The sequence below is a fragment of the Lontra canadensis genome, unplaced genomic scaffold (assembly GCF_010015895.1).
Source record: "Lontra canadensis isolate GAN:19392208 unplaced genomic scaffold, GSC_riverotter_1.0 scaffold170, whole genome shotgun sequence".
Taxonomy (NCBI): domain Eukaryota; kingdom Metazoa; phylum Chordata; class Mammalia; order Carnivora; family Mustelidae; genus Lontra; species Lontra canadensis.
Genome location: NW_022631164.1, coordinates 901,631 through 918,099, shown reverse-complemented (window position 1 = coordinate 918,099; position 16,469 = coordinate 901,631). Strand labels below are relative to the sequence as shown.

The 16,469-nt window shown below is 42.4% G+C and overlaps 1 protein-coding gene across 5 annotated transcripts in view; it reads left to right on the top strand.

Annotated features, from left to right (window-relative positions):
* CLIP4 (CAP-Gly domain containing linker protein family member 4) overlaps window positions 1-16,469 on the top strand; it is a 91,561-nt gene that overhangs the window by 50,631 nt on the left and 24,461 nt on the right. For all 5 annotated transcript variants that reach the window (XM_032845879.1, XM_032845876.1, XM_032845878.1 and 2 more), the window contains exons 9-13: window positions 946-1,086; window positions 5,402-5,491; window positions 6,547-6,690; window positions 9,865-9,999; window positions 13,606-13,729. In XM_032845879.1, coding sequence (XP_032701770.1) covers window positions 946-1,086; window positions 5,402-5,491; window positions 6,547-6,690; window positions 9,865-9,999; window positions 13,606-13,729 — 634 coding nt within the window. The remainder of the gene's footprint in view (window positions 1-945; window positions 1,087-5,401; window positions 5,492-6,546; window positions 6,691-9,864; window positions 10,000-13,605; window positions 13,730-16,469) is intronic.

Genomic DNA, 16,469 nt, shown 5'->3' with positions numbered 1-16,469 from the left:
AGAAAAATCATGTAACCTTCCACAGATTAAGAAAAAAAAATTCATTAAACAACATTATAATGCATTATGGCAAATTTGAAAGAGAATTCAAGAGTAATCTGACTGTTCCCATAAATATGTTTTGGTTTTCAGTTTTTTACAGTATTTCTTACATCCACACATAAAACTTTTCTCTGATATGATCATAATGTAATCAACTATATAATTTCATTTTTATTTTCTTGATAATTTTCATGCTTTTCTGTATTTTCATTTTTTATGGCTTTATTTATTGATGGTGATGTAATAGTTTATGGGTATAGTTCATTCATTCATCCTATTGCCACATACTTGTTTTCTCCTACTTATGAATGACATTGTGATGATGATATACTCAGGTATACAGTCTTTTCCTTCCATTTGGATTATTTTTTCATAATTAATTTCTAAAAGTGTAATTGGATCGTAGTAGTAGTACACAAGAAATTGTTTTGGCTTTTGAAATCTATCTTTTCCTTATACCATACAAGCGTAACTTTGTAACTTTTGCGCACATCTCTATTTCCTTATCATTTATTTCCACAAAGTGGCTTAGGTTAGAAATTTTTGTCTTCCAATAAGATCGTACAAATTTACAATTGCCAATAGCTTAATCAGAAATTACTGATGGAAAACTATTAGGTTCACTCATTTCTCTTATCCCTGAATTTCACATAATACCTGATTATGCATCTTGTATGTGATTCTTAAATTGCTGTGTATGTGGTTCTGTGTATGTGCTCTGTATGTAAGCTCTCTGAGGGCAAGTACTGCATCTCACTTTTTTTCCTGTCTTGCTGTACAGGACACCTGGTAGGCACTAAAAAAGAACTTAAGATTTATGTTACCAAATGGTTGTACTTGCCCCTTTATTTGAAATGCTTCTCATTGCTTCACACTAACTCAAGCCCTCCCTTCCCGCCTTAGGTATTTTTGCACCGCTTTCAAAGATAAGTAAGGCAAAAGATCGAAGGAAGAATATAGCACACGCTTCTTCTGGAAAAGCTGTGGCTCTCATCAGGTCCCAGAAAATTGATGTAACTCATGTAACGTCAAAAGTAAACACTGGTAGGTCAAACTAGAAGGTTGAATCTCTTCTTCAGGTTTTTTTTTTTTTTTTTTTTCTCCCTTGTGGACTGCCTTATGCTTAGTGCGCTTCACAATTTTTTGTTAGATAATTCTGGAGCCTGAATTTAATAAAATCTGCATCTTACATGTTTCTAGACGTCAGTCATGGTTCACGATTTTGATTCTTGACAAGAGAATTTTACATTTGTTCTTTTCTTTCCTACCACCTGCATAACTTCCTCACCCCCCTCATCTAACCTCCACGCTCGATTTTAGACCTCTGATAAATCCTTATAAACACAACCAGCTTTGTGTTTCTCATCTATTCAAGAATTTTAGTGGCATCTTTTTTAATCAGAAGAAGTCCTGACTCTTTAGACTGGCAGTCGGAGCCCTTGCTGCGTGTAACGGTCTCTGGCTATGCCGTGGTTGAACCATGGCTGCTTGTCCTCCCTCTTCCCTCCGTACTTTGTCTCGTCCTATTTCCCCGAGTACAGCCATTTCATTTCCGTCTTTTGAGGCCCTAGCTGTGGTTTACCTCCTCATTTGGACGCTGCTTCGCCAAGAAACGTCCCCTGGGGACCCAGATCCCTTTGATGTCTCTCTTCCGTCTACCTCTGTGTATGCTTGTATCCACACCGCACAATTATTTGTTAGTTTGGGTCTTGTCCTCCAGTTGCTTCATTTTGTGCAGATCCTTTATCCTCTCAGCAAAATTTGAAACTTTAAATGGAATGTGAGAGTATTCTGTACTTTTGTATAGTTCCTCGCACAAAATACATGCTCAGTAAGCACTTGCTAATGTATCAGTGGCTGAAGCAGAAAGGCTTTCCACTATGATTCAAGGACTTTGTCCAAGAATTGGTTGGCCTTTCTGCTCTCTTCCACTGAGCTATTTGAATATTTCTATGTCAGTCCATACTTCCTAACTACTATGGTTTTTAACAAATAAATCTTGATATCTAGTAGAGGAAAGCTTCCTACCTTATTCTTAAACAGTGTCTTGCCTGTTTGGATCATTATAAATCACACTTCCATATAAATTTTAGAATAAGCTGTTAAGTTTCTTAAAAAAAAAATCTACTAAAGTTTTATTGGTTTTACATTTAAACCATAAGTCAATTTGGGAAGAACTGACATCTTTACAATATTCAGTCTTTAAATTGTAAGCTTGGAATATTGCTATATTTAATTGGGTCCTGTAAAAATATGTCAGTAAGATTTTCTGATTTTCTCTACAGCTATTTTTATACCAGTTTTGTTAGGTCTGTTCCTAGGTAGTTCATACTTTTTGATGCATTAGTAAATGGTGTCCTTTTAACCTGAATCCCAGAAGTTCACAGCCATTATTCGAGGGAAGCCCAAAGAGAAGCCCTCTGTTTCTGGTCTAAGGATTAGGGAATGGGTCCCCTACTAGACAGAAAATGGAAGAAACCCCCTTTTTTATGATAGTCTCCCTGCCACCCTCCCCTCCCCCCTGCTTTGGTTCATTCCCATGCCGGTCAGTCCCTTGGCAGTCCTGCCTGGTGCATCAGCGCTGGTGGTGAAGCACCTGAAACCCCACGGGAGGGGAACCCTTTTCTCTGACCAGAGAAACCATGGTCCCGAGAACATGGATGGAATCCCCAGTCATTTGCCTTCTGTTTGTTTCCAAAGAGTCATACAGGAGACTATATGACTGAGCAGGGAAACTAAAGCCTAGGCATCCTACCCAGATACCAGAAAGGGATGCCTCCAGGAGTAAGAAAGTAGCAGGGAGACCATGGAGAGGAGGGAGCTCAAGAAAGTGATCTCAGAATGTTGGGTGTGAACTCCTGGGCTTGCTCTCCAGTGGTGCATGTGTGGATCTGACCACAGGCTTTGGCCTCTGGGGTAGATCACTACCTAGGTCCCAGGCACAGTGGGATGGCACATCATAGGGGAAAGATCCCTAAAAGGCTTTGGAAACTGAACTGACATTGGAACCACAGTGCATAGAAGGTGGGTAGGGATGTCTAGTCTGAACTGGTTTGGGTTGACTCCTTTGTAAAACAAAATGAAACAAAACAAAACAATAAACTTTCTCCACAGGACTTAAATAAGACCTAGAGTCCCACAACATAATATTCAAAATGTATAGGATACAATCCCAAATGGCTCAAAATTGAAAAACCAGGAAAATCTCAACATCTCTCAAGGAAAAAGACAATTAAAGGTTGCCAACCCTAACAGGACACAGACATGACATAGACAAAGACTTTAAATAATACATTCAATGCTCTTTAAGAATTAATGTTAATATTCTTGAAATAAGTGGAAAGAAAGTTCAGAGAAATGAGGATATAAAAAAGAACCAAATGGTGTGTGAGCCCACACGCATGTGCGCACGGATACACAGAGGAGTTTGGTTAAAACTGGGGCGACCTAAGATCGGTGGATTGTACCAATGTTGGCATCCGGTTTGTGGGGTTATACTATAGTTATGTAAAAAATTACCTTTGTGGAAATGGCAAAGAATGCAAGAGATTTCCCTGTATTACTTTATACAACTGCATGTGAATCTCCAGGGACTCAGTTAAAAAATTCAAATAAGAAAGAACCAAATGGACATGTTAAAACTGAAAAATAAGAAACGCGCTCTGTGGGGTGCCTGCACAGAGTCTCTCTTACCCACCTCCCATTCAGTTCCTGCTGTTGTTACTCTGGTCCTCATTCTGCCTATTGTAAGAATCTCTCTCTGGTCTGTGCTTCCTACTTCTGCCCCTCTCGCTTCCTTCTAAACTTTGCTGTCAGGGTGACATTATTCTCTCCTCTATTCATGCCAGCCCTCCTTCACCAAGTCCATCAGAGGCACATTCCTTCCACAAGAGGACCAGGTCCTTATCTGGCACCGTCCTCCCTGAGATTTCTCCCTGACCTGTCTACCCAGTCTGTCTTCTCCCAAGTCCAAAAGTACTCTGTATTCCAGCCACGCTACTTGTCTACCTCTGACCCTGTCCTTAAGATTTTTCTTTTCTTTTTGTCCATCTAGAATGTCTATCTTCAGTTCTTTCTGAACATACCTATCTCCAGTATGCTCTGGAAGAAGTCTTGTCTTTTCTTTTTAAAATATTTTATTTATTTATTTGAGAAAGAGAGAGAGGGACCATGGCAGGGGTGGGTGTGGTAGAAGGAGAGAGAGAAGCAGACTCTTTGCTGAGCTGGGAGCCCGATGTGAGGCTTGATCCCAGGTCCCTGAGATCATGACCTGAGCTGGAGACAGACTCTTAACTGACTGAGCCACGCAGGTGCCCTGGAAGTCTTACCTGTCCTTCAAGACCTATCACAGAATGTGATCTCCTCAGTGAGGCATTAATTTATCTTTGTAACCACAATTATTCCCTCTTTCCTCTGTGTTGTGCTTATCAATAAATGTCCTCATATTTTAGTTCTTCATGCTCACATCATTCTACCATTCTGAATTGAAAAGGTGCTCCTTTCAGGCGGGGACCATGTCTCGCTCACACTGGTGAGGCTCCGAGTGCGACAGTCCTTCACTCAGATGCTTCCTAAGCAGGAAGAATCGAAATGGGTCCTTGATGGAATTTAAAACTTAGGTTTCCTAGTTAAATAATCTGGTTCTGTAGAATTGGAAACAGAAGTCTTCACAAGGCGAAGCGTTACTCGTGGGCGTTTTCTTTTTTAAAGTGAGTCTGTTTGCGACACTTGGGTGTGGTGATGGTGGGGCGGTCATTGTCAGAGCGCCAAGGGCAGAGAGTGTGGGCCTCTTCACTGTCTGACGTTCGCTTTCGTGTCGAGTGGCTACAACGGTTGGCAAACATTTTTACCCAGAATTCCCCAGGCAGAAAGTCTGCTGTAGCTGATCTGCAGACACGTGAGTGGAGTCTGTAAGTCACGGCCAGGCCTGATGCGTGGGCTGTGGTCATCCTCCCACTGCATGAGCTTCGCGCCCCCCGCTGGCCTTGTGCGGACACACTAATGAGTGCGTGAAGAGTCAAACAGCTAGGTAGCTGGGCTTTAGCTGTTTTATAGTATTTAGAATTCCTTAGTGGATTGTTAAATAGGTCTAAAAGAGACCTTGGTGGTATTTGAGGAAATTGATTGAAGTTTTCAGGGGGGCTAAGAATACGTTCTCCTCCACCCCCCACCCACCACCCCTTCATGTAATGAAATCTTGGACCGGCCCCTGCTGTCTGTGAATTTACTGTCCAGCATGTTTCCAGAAGTGGAGAAGATTTAGATAACGAGGGATGTCTGTACTTTAAACAGCAAGCACATTTGTATGTTTAATGTTGACGTTCTTTCTTGCTGAAAGTGTCTTATTTCTATGTGCTAGGATTAATGACCTCAAAAAAAGAGAGTGCTTCTGAATCAACACTGTCATTGCCTCCTGGGGAAGAGCCGAAACCTGTAACAGAGAAAGATGGTAAAATAATTTTATAACGTCCATTCTAAAAATTTAATTTACTGAATGGACTTTAAAATGACATAGTGATAAAGCTTATATGGGGGCTAAGTTTTAACATTTTTGAGAGAAAAATCATTGCAGTAAAAAATTACCCTCGGAAATACATTAAGCAGCTCATCGAAAAGTGTATATACATGGTTTTGGTATAAAATGCTGTGTTGTGCTTCTATGTACGCTTAATAGAGAGCTACCAGGTTAAATTAAATGGGAGACTAAAAGGAAACTCCAAGTATAGACGGTTTGATAAAAATGTTTAAAATTGTCTTCAGCTGTCAAATCACTGGGTGACTAGAGCATGAACAGCACATTCAGGAGTATTCCTGCTTGCCTTCAGGTTAACTCAAAACATTTTAATACTACCCTTTTTTATCTTAAAACAAATTAATAGACTTTTTAAGTGTAAATAAGATTGGATTCTACTAAGCCATCTAGACTGGGAGGTGAGAGAAACTTTTTTTTTTTTTTTAAGACTTTATTTATTTGTTTGACGGAGATCACAAGTAGGCAGAGAAGAAGGCAGGGGTGGGGTAGGAAGCAGGCTACCTGCTGAGCAGAGAGCCCGATGCAGGGCTTGATCCCAGGACCCTGAGATCATGACCTGAGCCGAAGGCAGAGGCTTAACCCACGGAGCTGTCCAGGCACCCTGTGAGAAAGACTTTCTAAGCGTAAATAAGATTGGATTCTACTAAGCCATCTAGAGTGGGAGGTGAGAGAGAGCGTGGGAAGCAAAGGAGGTAGTCGATTTCAGTGAACCCGGATGTGACAGGTGCTCTCCTGTGAGAGTGTCCTCGTGCAGTGGGAATCCTCACGGTATAATTGCTTGAGTGGTAAAGTCTTGTCTGCATGAACTGCAGGACAGTTGGATGAAACCAGGCATTTAATTCAACACTAGACAATCCACAGCTGAGAAAGCTAAATAGAGGGTTTCAGAGGGATTTACCTGGAAAGTCATCTTGTTGGTTCACTTCTTATGGTCCGCACTGCGATGCGTTCTTCTCCTTCACCGGTTTTAGGTACCCTGCTTGGCTCCATCAGCAGCTCCTCCTCCACCTCGTCTTTGGAACACAAACTGAGCTACCCCAAGAAACTGAATGCACGTGGCAATAATAAGAAGACAATGAGCAAAAGCCCGTCTGTCTCCTCTAGAGCCAGTGCTGGTATCTATGGCTTTTTCAACCAGGCTTTCTTGGTGTTTTTTATCTTGGTTTGTTTGTAAGTAGATTTGCTCTTTTTAAATGTGTAGAAGGAAACTTTTACTTCAGTCAGATTGAACTACTTGTCCTCTTCTGTCTTTCCCATGCCCCTCCCCCCTTGTGAGCGTCCTCGGTCTCCCTGCCTTCCTCCCCGTGCTCCCGCCGTGTTCCTTGTCTGCACTCCTTTTTTCCCTTCCACATGCATGTAACGCCTCTGACCCTTTAAGGTTCATTTTAGAACTTTACGATAGATCCTCAGATACGTGGAAACCATATAGTTATTAACTTTCTCATCTGTTTTCTAATCTAGATGTAATAATAACTAACGTGTATTGTATACTTACTATTTCAGGTTCTATTCTAAGTACTTTACATACCTTATGTCACTTAATTCTCAAACCCATGGGTAGGTACCCTTATTCTCATCCTCACTGTATGAATGAGGGACCCGAGGCTTAGGGAGGTAAGTCACTGGTGCCTGACGGCAGTTTCTAAGGGGCACACCCGGGCTCTAGCCTGCGGTCGGTGTGCTGCTTCCTTGGCTGCTGCTCTGGTTTGCCTCCGTCTCAGGGACCTTCCGCTCTTCCTCCGGCTCCTGGGTCTCCAGACCCGTCACGGCCAGCCCGTGGAGAGCTGAACTGTGGGCACAAGCACAGTGTAAGGCCTCTCCTCCCATGCGGCGGCCACACTGTTGTCCTGTGTGTCCTCCAAGGGAGCCTCCGGCCGGGGTCCTTCACATTGCTGCTCCCCGGGGGACCTTAACCTGAGTTCACATTCAGCTGGGCGTGGGAGCTTGCATCCCGCTGCATTTTGTTGCTTACACCTTGAATACCAGCTTTCCCACATACTTTTGTGTCATCTTCATATTGAAGTTCAAGTCCTCGTTTAACACTGGGCAGGAGAGGGTCAGTGGCTCTCCTGACTTGTTGACAATGGTGACCCGTTGGGATGTAGCGAGCCCTGCTGTAACCTTGCTCAGTCCACCTTTCTCCAGTTATGCATAAGGACGTAGAAATTGCTTCATAGCAGACACCTTGCCGGAGTCGATACGTAGGCAACATCCTGCCCCTCACTTACTTGGCTACACAGCAAACTTGTCTGGAGAGGAAATGAAACCATTTTGGCCTAAATTGTTCTCAGTGAACCTCATAATAATGACCAGATTCTTGTTCACATACTTTTAACCAAAGTTGTACTGAAGCCATATTCTGTTATAGAAAATATTCGTGACAGGATTTTTTTTTCTCTTTAAAATATTGTACGGTGACGGGGAGGAGCCCTCAGTGGCAGCATCGAAGTGATCAACCTTACAGGTTGGGACTCTGAAAGCAGAGAACCCAGAAGTTTTACCTGAAATTGTTTATTTGGAACCTGTAATTTCAGAGTAGGTCTCCTTCCCCTGCGAGCAGTTTCTGTCTAGCCTCCCGAGGAACAGAGACCCCGAGACAGGGATGTAGCAATCCCACTTGTCTTCGCTGTAGTCACACTGCAAGGCCCTCCTTCACCTGGAATTTGGGCTTTTGACGTTTACTTGATTTTTAAAATGTACATGTGGCTATGGAAGTACCTGTTTTACTTTTTATAAGAAGTAATTCTAGTGTACCTACATATTTTTTTCTCTTTTTATAAATTTAAGCATGATGTAGGCTTAGATAGTAGTGGATGAAGAGACTTGTCAGTTAAAATGATCAAGAAGACCTTTTAGAAGGGGAGGGAGTGAGAACGGGAGATCTGTGAGAGGAAGTCCCATGTTCAGGACCTCAGAGACGTTTCCCTAGCACACTTTTCTAGAGTGAGTAGATACTCTGCTTTCTCCATACATTTGCATCTCAGGGGTGCAGACATACTGGGAAGTGAGGCTAAGGAGGGGCAGAGAGATGAGATTCCGGGAGTGGCAGAGGTGAGGGAGGGTGTCTGTGTTCTCAACATCGTTGTACCCCGTGGTCGAAGGTGCTGTCTTAGCCTGGGGACCCGCCTGAGGACTTGTGCTCATAGGGCCTGGGCTCTAATCGGGCTGTGCCATCGACTGCCTGTGAACACCATGTCTTAGTTAATTCCTGGGTTTGTGTCTTACCTGTAGTTATAATTCCATGGAAGGCACTTTGTGAAGTGCGTTGGAAATATTAGTTATTATGAGGACCTAGGACTTTTTAGTATAGCACTTTATCCACACCTGCCCTCTCTCTGGGTTTCTGTTCCTCATTTGTTGCCATGGCGTTAGTCTCTTTCCCGTTGGCGATGTGACTTACCCTCTGTCCCCTGCCTTCACAGAGGCTTCTGTAGGCCCTCCCCGGGGCCTACAGCTCAAGTCAGTTTATGGACTGGTGGGAGAAGCCTCAAGGGCCCACTTTTTCTCTGTTATAATTGAACAGCTTTCCAGACCGTATTTCTCTAGGACCTCTGACGTTTAATAGTGGGCATTTCAGGGATTAGGTTTCAATCAAGGTGAGGGGGAGTGGTTTGATTCCTAATAGGGAAATCAGTTTGAGCTAGGTGGAGACTTAGGATACTTTTCAGGTTCAGATCACATTCCTGTATGTGTAATTCACACCGAGTCCCAGTGAATGACTCTGATTCTAGCATTTTAGCAGAACAGGGATACAATACAGCCCACGGGCCGAATCCAACCTGCCACATATTTCTATAAAGTTTTACTGGAACATACCATGCTTGCCTTGTCTAGGCGGCTTTCCTGCTGGGGTAGCAGAGCCAAATAGTTCCGATAGACACGGCACGGCCCGCACCGCCTCACATCCTCGCTCCCTGGCCCTGTACAGAAAAGGAGCATTGGCCTCTGTTCTAGCAGCGCGCCCCGGGAAATCTGGGTAAAATTGATGCTTTACCAGCAACCGTGTGTGTCAGGTGCTCGTGGCGGTAATTTTTTCAGGAAACCCTTCCCAAGTTCTTTGAATGTCTTGACCCCCCCCCCCCCACGTGAGAACCGCAGCCGTGGCGGGTGTACATCAGGAAAGGGTCACACACTGAAATCTCTTGATAGCTAGACTAGTGAGAGCACCTGGTGACTTTTCGGCTAATATGCTTTTTGAGGTTGTTTTTTTTTTTTTTTTCCTTCTCCTTCGCTTTTTTCCCTTCTCTTTTCCTGCGCCCTGCCCCTTCCCCCACCCACCCACTAAACAGGGTTGAGTTCCTCAGGAGCCTGTGTCGCAAATAACAGCCGCTGTGCCGGAGAGCCCCACCTCGGAGACCGAGTGCTGGTGGTGGGCCAGAGAGTCGGCACCGTCAAGTTCTTCGGGACAACGAACTTCGCTCCAGGTAACCCGTCTCTGTGCGCTCGGCTCGGTTTGAGCCCTTCAGAATACAAAAGGCTTAAAATTGTAAATGTGGGTAGTTCCTGATGACCAGGTCTCGGGACGTTGGTTAGCTGCGGCGCCGGCGAAGCCCTACAGCGGCGGAAGCTCCGACCGGACTCGGGCTACCTGTCGTCCGCGACATCTCCTTGCCAGCTGTCTTCTAAGTTGTCTCATGTTAAAGTTCGTTGTCATTCTCCAGCTTCACTCGCACCGATTGCCAAGAGTGCTCAGTAACAGAGAAAACATCAGGATTAGATTTTTGCTAAGGATATTCTTTTTTTTTTATTCCAAGTTTTTATTTAAATTCTGGTTGACATACGCAGTAAAATTGGTTTTGGATGTAGAATTCAGTGATTCCTCCCTTACGTGTGACACCCAGTACTCATCACGAGTGCCCTCCTTTAGTTCCCCTCATCCGTCTAGCCCATCCTCCAGCATCCCCTCCAGCAACCCTCAGTTTGTTCTCGATAGTTAAGAGTCTCTTATGGTTTGCTTCCCCCTCTCCCTTTCTTTTTTCCTTCCCTTCCCCTATATTCATCTGTTTTGTTTCTTAAATTCCACATGTGAGTGAAATCATATGATATTTGTCTTTCCCTGCCTGACTTATTTCACTTAGGGTAATACACTCTTGTTCCATCCACGTTGTGGCAAATGGCAAGATTTCATTCTTTTTGCCGGCTGAGTAATATTCCAGGGGGTTTATACCACACCTTCTTTAACCATTTCAGCTGATAGACACTTGGGCTCTTTCCATAATTTGACTATTATTGATAATGCTGCTATAAGCATTGGGGTGCGTGTGCCCCTTGGAACCAGTATTTTTGTATCCTTTGGGTAAGTAGATATTCTTAAAATGAGTTCACAGGATATAGCCTTTATCTGAGTGGCTTAGAGAGAGAGAAGTAGTCAACAAACCAGTTTGAGGGAAAAAGAAAAAGCTTCTGTGCACCCTGGGACCTTAAAAATACATGTTTGTGTATTTACATATTCATTCCAATCTAGACTTAATATTGTGTTTCCAAAAGTAAAGATCAGCTTTCTTTGCATTTTCAGTGATTTTAATTTTAAATATAGAAGCCCGTTGAATGAAACCATGTTTGTGTATTTTGAATGGCAATATGCTATTTTGACACATGGTGGCATTGCAGGATTTTAGGAAAAGGTTACCCAGAACATTGATTTTAAATTTGTAGCATTCTGTCAAGAACTGTGAAGGATCTGAGATTTTACCCTACGTGTGTAAGCTGACAAGTTAGATTGCCACCGTTTCATAGATGCTGATGGAAGATGTTAGGCTCCTGATTCTGAGACAGGACTTCCACGGTCCCAGCAGTGGCAGAAGCAGAGGGTCAGCATTTTCTTGCACTCGCTCCCTGAGCCCCAGTTCCCGGGGTGGGGGGGTGGTGACATGGGCACACCCTGTGTTTTATGCTACAGGAGAAGAGCCCTGAGTTTCAGCAATCTGAACCTTTATACTAGACAACACGCATGCCTGTATTTTGTGTGGGGCCTGCTGTCCGCACTCTGTCTCTGTCCTCCAAGGCTGTCCTCTGTGCAGACATCCATGAAAAGACAACGCCTCTGTTCCTAAAGCATGCAGAAACATGAGCGAGTGGTGGAGGATTGTCTCCCAGCACAGTCTTGTTTCATTACCCCACTTATAATTGCAGTCCACCTAATTGATTTGAGATGGACTGTGTGTTGTATAATTCATGTCTCTCACAGGTCTCCAGGTAATAACTGAGGAGAGTTAGGATGGTCTTAATATAGGTCTCAAATAAAAACTCAAGAATCCCCAAGGTAGGGTATTTTTCACAATGTCCATGTCTTTTGAGTTCCTTTTCTCTATATTAAACAAGGTTAGAATGGTTTGGTTCACTGGATACAGTTATTTTAGGTTGACTTTTAATTTTTAAATTCCTTTGGTTAAGCATTTAGAAATTTGGGTAGTCAGTCATAAGCAAATGTAAAGTTGGAAACTTTTCTGTTAAAATCATTCAGTTCCTTTAGAAAGTAGTAGCATCTATGTCTTATGGCACCAAAATTTAGATCAGTCAGTTTGAGAAAACAGTCCTAATTAATGGAAGCTTTTTAGATTATAAGATCTAGACCTAAAAGAGGTCATCTTTAGCCTCTTTAGCCTTTTTATTAGAAAAAAAATTACCATTTAAATGGGAAACAGTATATACCACTACCAGACAAGGTATAGTCACAATTGTTAACACTTGTCATACTTTCTGTGGCATGTTACACTTTTTCAAGAGTCATATGGTAAACATGTTGCTATTGTATGGTATGCTGTAACATTGAGGGTTGGAACTGTGTCACTCCGAAATAAAAATGACAACCAGACAACCTTGGTTAGTGACATTCAGAAATGTGATGACCTATTTCCAGAGCATTTGTTTGTTGACTCTGTACTTGTACACTGCTTAAGTATAGGAGACTGTGGTCATGCATTAGTCTTTTCAGTACAAAAGTATCGAAAAATGGGCTCAAGTGTCATCTTTTTTAAACATACAAGGAATAGACCAAAGAACTTCGAGGTTGCCATTTTTGAGGCTATACAGACTCTTTGAATTAGCAATCTGAAAGGAACAATATTTTTGTATTTTGGAATTTAGGATTTACAGTAAGTTTCTCAATATCTATATTCTTAGTTTTTATTTGATACTGATTGAAAGAGACCAGATCCAATTACTACTGTATTCTACTTTTAAATAAAAATGAACAGATCAATAGAGACTTTTAACTGCTCTTGAGGTCCCCTCCATTTGAGGATCCTTCTTCCAGAAGTAACTATGTATATATTCAGACTAGGAGTATGTGTCCGTTTACCTAATTCTCACCACACTAAAAGCAGCCTCACTGCCGTAGTTTTGGCCCTCTAGAAAAGGGGCCAAAGTTTCCTCAGAGTGGGCCCTTTTACACACTTAAAATAAGCCTTTTAGAAAGTTCTTCCTACTAGCTAATCTAAATCTTTTCTCTAAGGTTAAGTATTATGATTTTTCTCTTCATCCTGGGTGGGGAAACAAAAAGAGACAAAGAAGAGTCACCATGAAGTCTAATCATATTTTCCAAATTACTTTTGTCCTTCCTCAATTATCCAAGAACTGTTTGTGATGTTGGAATGTCTGGAGAATGAAAGGAAGAGATTGCGCATGAACGTTATGATTCATAGAGCTCAGCAGTGTGTTGTACGGCTCTCACTGAAACAAGCCGTATCATTGAGTCAAGGGCAGGTTTTTTGTTGTTGTTGTTCATTGTGACTTGTAGATATACTGTGGTCATAACACTACTTGCATAATAGCTAATCTATGCCAAATTTGTGTATTTTGTCTCTCTCCTTTAATGTACAACTCTGTAATTGTGCTTGTAAAATGTTTTTCCTGTTCATTTTTTCCAATTTTCAAATTTTATCATTTGAAAGCTCAGTGATCATGATGCTCTTCCATCATTTTTGTCATTTTGTGAAAATGTTAAGCCATTTGGGCGTTGGGTTTGTATAATAGCATAACAGTTTTGGGTAAAATGCAGAGGCTTTTAAAATCCAATATTCTTGTTCTAGGATATTGGTACGGTATAGAGCTTGAGAAACCCCATGGCAAGAATGATGGTTCAGTTGGAGGTGTGCAGTACTTTAGTTGTTCTCCAAGATACGGAATATTTGCTCCCCCATCCAGGGTACAAAGGTGAGAAAAATAAAATTTATGTTTTTCCACAAGGCCTTTTTGTAATTTGCAATGGTTTGTAGTTAAGACTTCCTCATTTTACATTAAAGACATGCACTGACTACAGCTCGTGTCTTCGTTCAAGGGGTTAACCAACCACCTTCTTCAGAGAGAAGGCTCATGGAAAGCTAAATTCGCTTTGCTGAGGATTTGCAATTTTAAAACCCTCCTTTATTCCTCATTTGCAAACCCTATGAGTATGTGTAGGCTATTAGAAGTGGCGTTTGCTGCTAAGAACAGTGAGAGCAGCAAGCTTAATCTGTCATGCAAACAAAAGTAAAAATGCTCTCTGATTGCTTCAGTCACATCCTAACTACATTAAATTTCCTGCCAGCAGGCACCCCATTCATTTTCCTCCAACCCTAATGGAACCAAAATGGCTTTTTCCTCTGATTTCTTTAGTTTTCAAAAATAGATAGGCAGTAGATCTTTGGGGGAAGTGAAGCTTTAAGGGTTTATATATAATGTACCTCCTCGGTGTTGCTCCTTAAGATGCTGCACTTCGGTACCAGCTCGCCCTGGCTTTAAAAAAACAAGTTAAGCAGAAACAAGTCCTCGTGAAATTCCAGGTACCATTTCATGAAATGACTTATGTGCTGAAGAAGTTGGCTTGGTGTGCTCTTCGGCGGAGGGGAAACGGGACGCTAATCTTTCCATGGGAAAGAACGTACATGGTGGGATCACATTCATGAGAACGGGTCTGCCGTCACATCCCAGAGCCCCGTCTAGTTCCCTTCTAGCTGGGCTATGGGACTGCCTCTGGGCAGATTTTAGAGTTTTTAGACCTATCTTCCACCTCACTTTGTTTTTCTTATAATTTCATGTGATTTTTATTATATTAATTTCCTCCTCCTTTGATGTACTTTTTCCCCTCATTATTTATGACAGTATAGTATTGAACATAGGTAGTGCTTTGCAGTGTATAAAGTATCTTCAGTTCAGTGTTGTTTCATTTGATCCTCATAAGTATTGGGTCAGGTAAGCTGGAAAAGAACAATAACGAGGGGTGTCTGGGTGACTCAGTTGGTTGAGCAACTGCCTTTGGCTCAGGTCATGATCCTGGAGTCCCAGGATTGAGTCCCTCAACAGGCTCCCAGCTCGGCAGGGAGTCTGCTTCTCCCTCTGACTTCTCCCCTCTCGTGTTCTCTCTCACTCCCAAATAAAATAAAATCTTTAAAGAAGAAAAGAACAATAATGATGACAAACATTTATTGAGCATTTAGTAAAGGGTCGGCTCTGTACAGTCTACTTTAGATGCATATTTCGTTAATCCTCCTCAAACCCAGTGAGTTGTAAAGTGTTCTGATGGTTCCATTTCACCAGTGAAGAAAAATTTCAAGAGATAGAGTGACTTAGCTGAAGCCATATAGTTAGCGTAGGGGAGCCAAAAATTTTCCTCTATCCTCTTAGGATCAGTAGTTGCTGAGGGGGTTTGGGAGTGCTGTCTGTGAACTAAATTGACAACAGATAGATGAGCAGGAGGAAAGGCATACAAATTTATTACATTTGAATTCGCATGCACCTGGGTGTCACAGAATGACGTCAATACCCATATAGGTGGTGAGATTGGAGTTTTTATAGACCATCTTACTAAGAGAAGGGGAGAGAGAAAAAGGCCACTTGTGGGAGGGCCTGTGGTTTTTAGGAAAGATAACTGGATGGGAGGTAAGATAGTCTGTGACAGTGTCTGTCTGGGTCTATGACAAAAGTCTGTCTTCCCTGCTTGATGCAACTGCTGGGGAGGGGATATAGGACAAAAGAGCTCTTTTTGGGGAGCACCTGTTTTAGGCAGATAAGGAGAGTTCAGAGAAAGCCTCTCCCTGCATTTGTTGGTTCTCAGGTGTCTTTAGCTCAAACTAACCCTTATGCCAGGGTGGCATGTTCTGGAATGACATATTTTGGTCTGTCTTACACTACTTAACGATGGTGCTGGACTCAGCCCAGATTTGTTATTTTGTTGTGTTTCCCAAGCCCTTGCTTTTAGACAGTTTGCTATTTTGTGGTAGGCATTTAATAAATAAGGATAAAGGTAGTCGCCAACGCACCACACTTGTGTGTGGCCGCACAGCTATGAGTGCCGCAGTACTGTTCCCTTGGAAGCTCCCTCTGGGTCAGGTCCTGTTTCACAGGTGGGGAAAGTAAGGCAGAGGGAAGTTAAGTGAGTTGTGCAGGGGTGCACAGCTTCCAAGTGGGGATTTGAACCCAGGTAGTTGAGTGTATGTTCTTAACCAGTACCCTGTCATGATTAAAAGAGGATTGCTGACTTTCTTTAGGACTGATGTCTTCTCAGTGATTTATTTTCAGTAAAATCTATGCTGAGTCCCCGGTCTTCTGGGTTCTCTTATTGCTTTGGACAAATCTTCATTAACACATTGCTACAGTCTCTTACAAGTTTCATTCGTGTCTTAGTTGTGAGAACTGGGATTCTTTCTTTTATGTTTGATCACCCAGAGGACATAGTGTGCATATTTTGAACACAGTAAATACTGACTAAATCTAGTGCAGTATTGCTTTATGCTGTAGCAGCTTTCCGCCCTCTAATATTAGGAAGCCACTTTCTTTCTCATGGTTTCACGTTCTTTTTCTTGCTTTAAGGAACACATGGTTTTACTTTTTTTCTTTTTTCCTCGCCTTCTATTTGGTCTTCTTTAAGGTGATTCATTTAAAAGCATCCCCCTCTTCTTAGAAGATACAGGGCTCT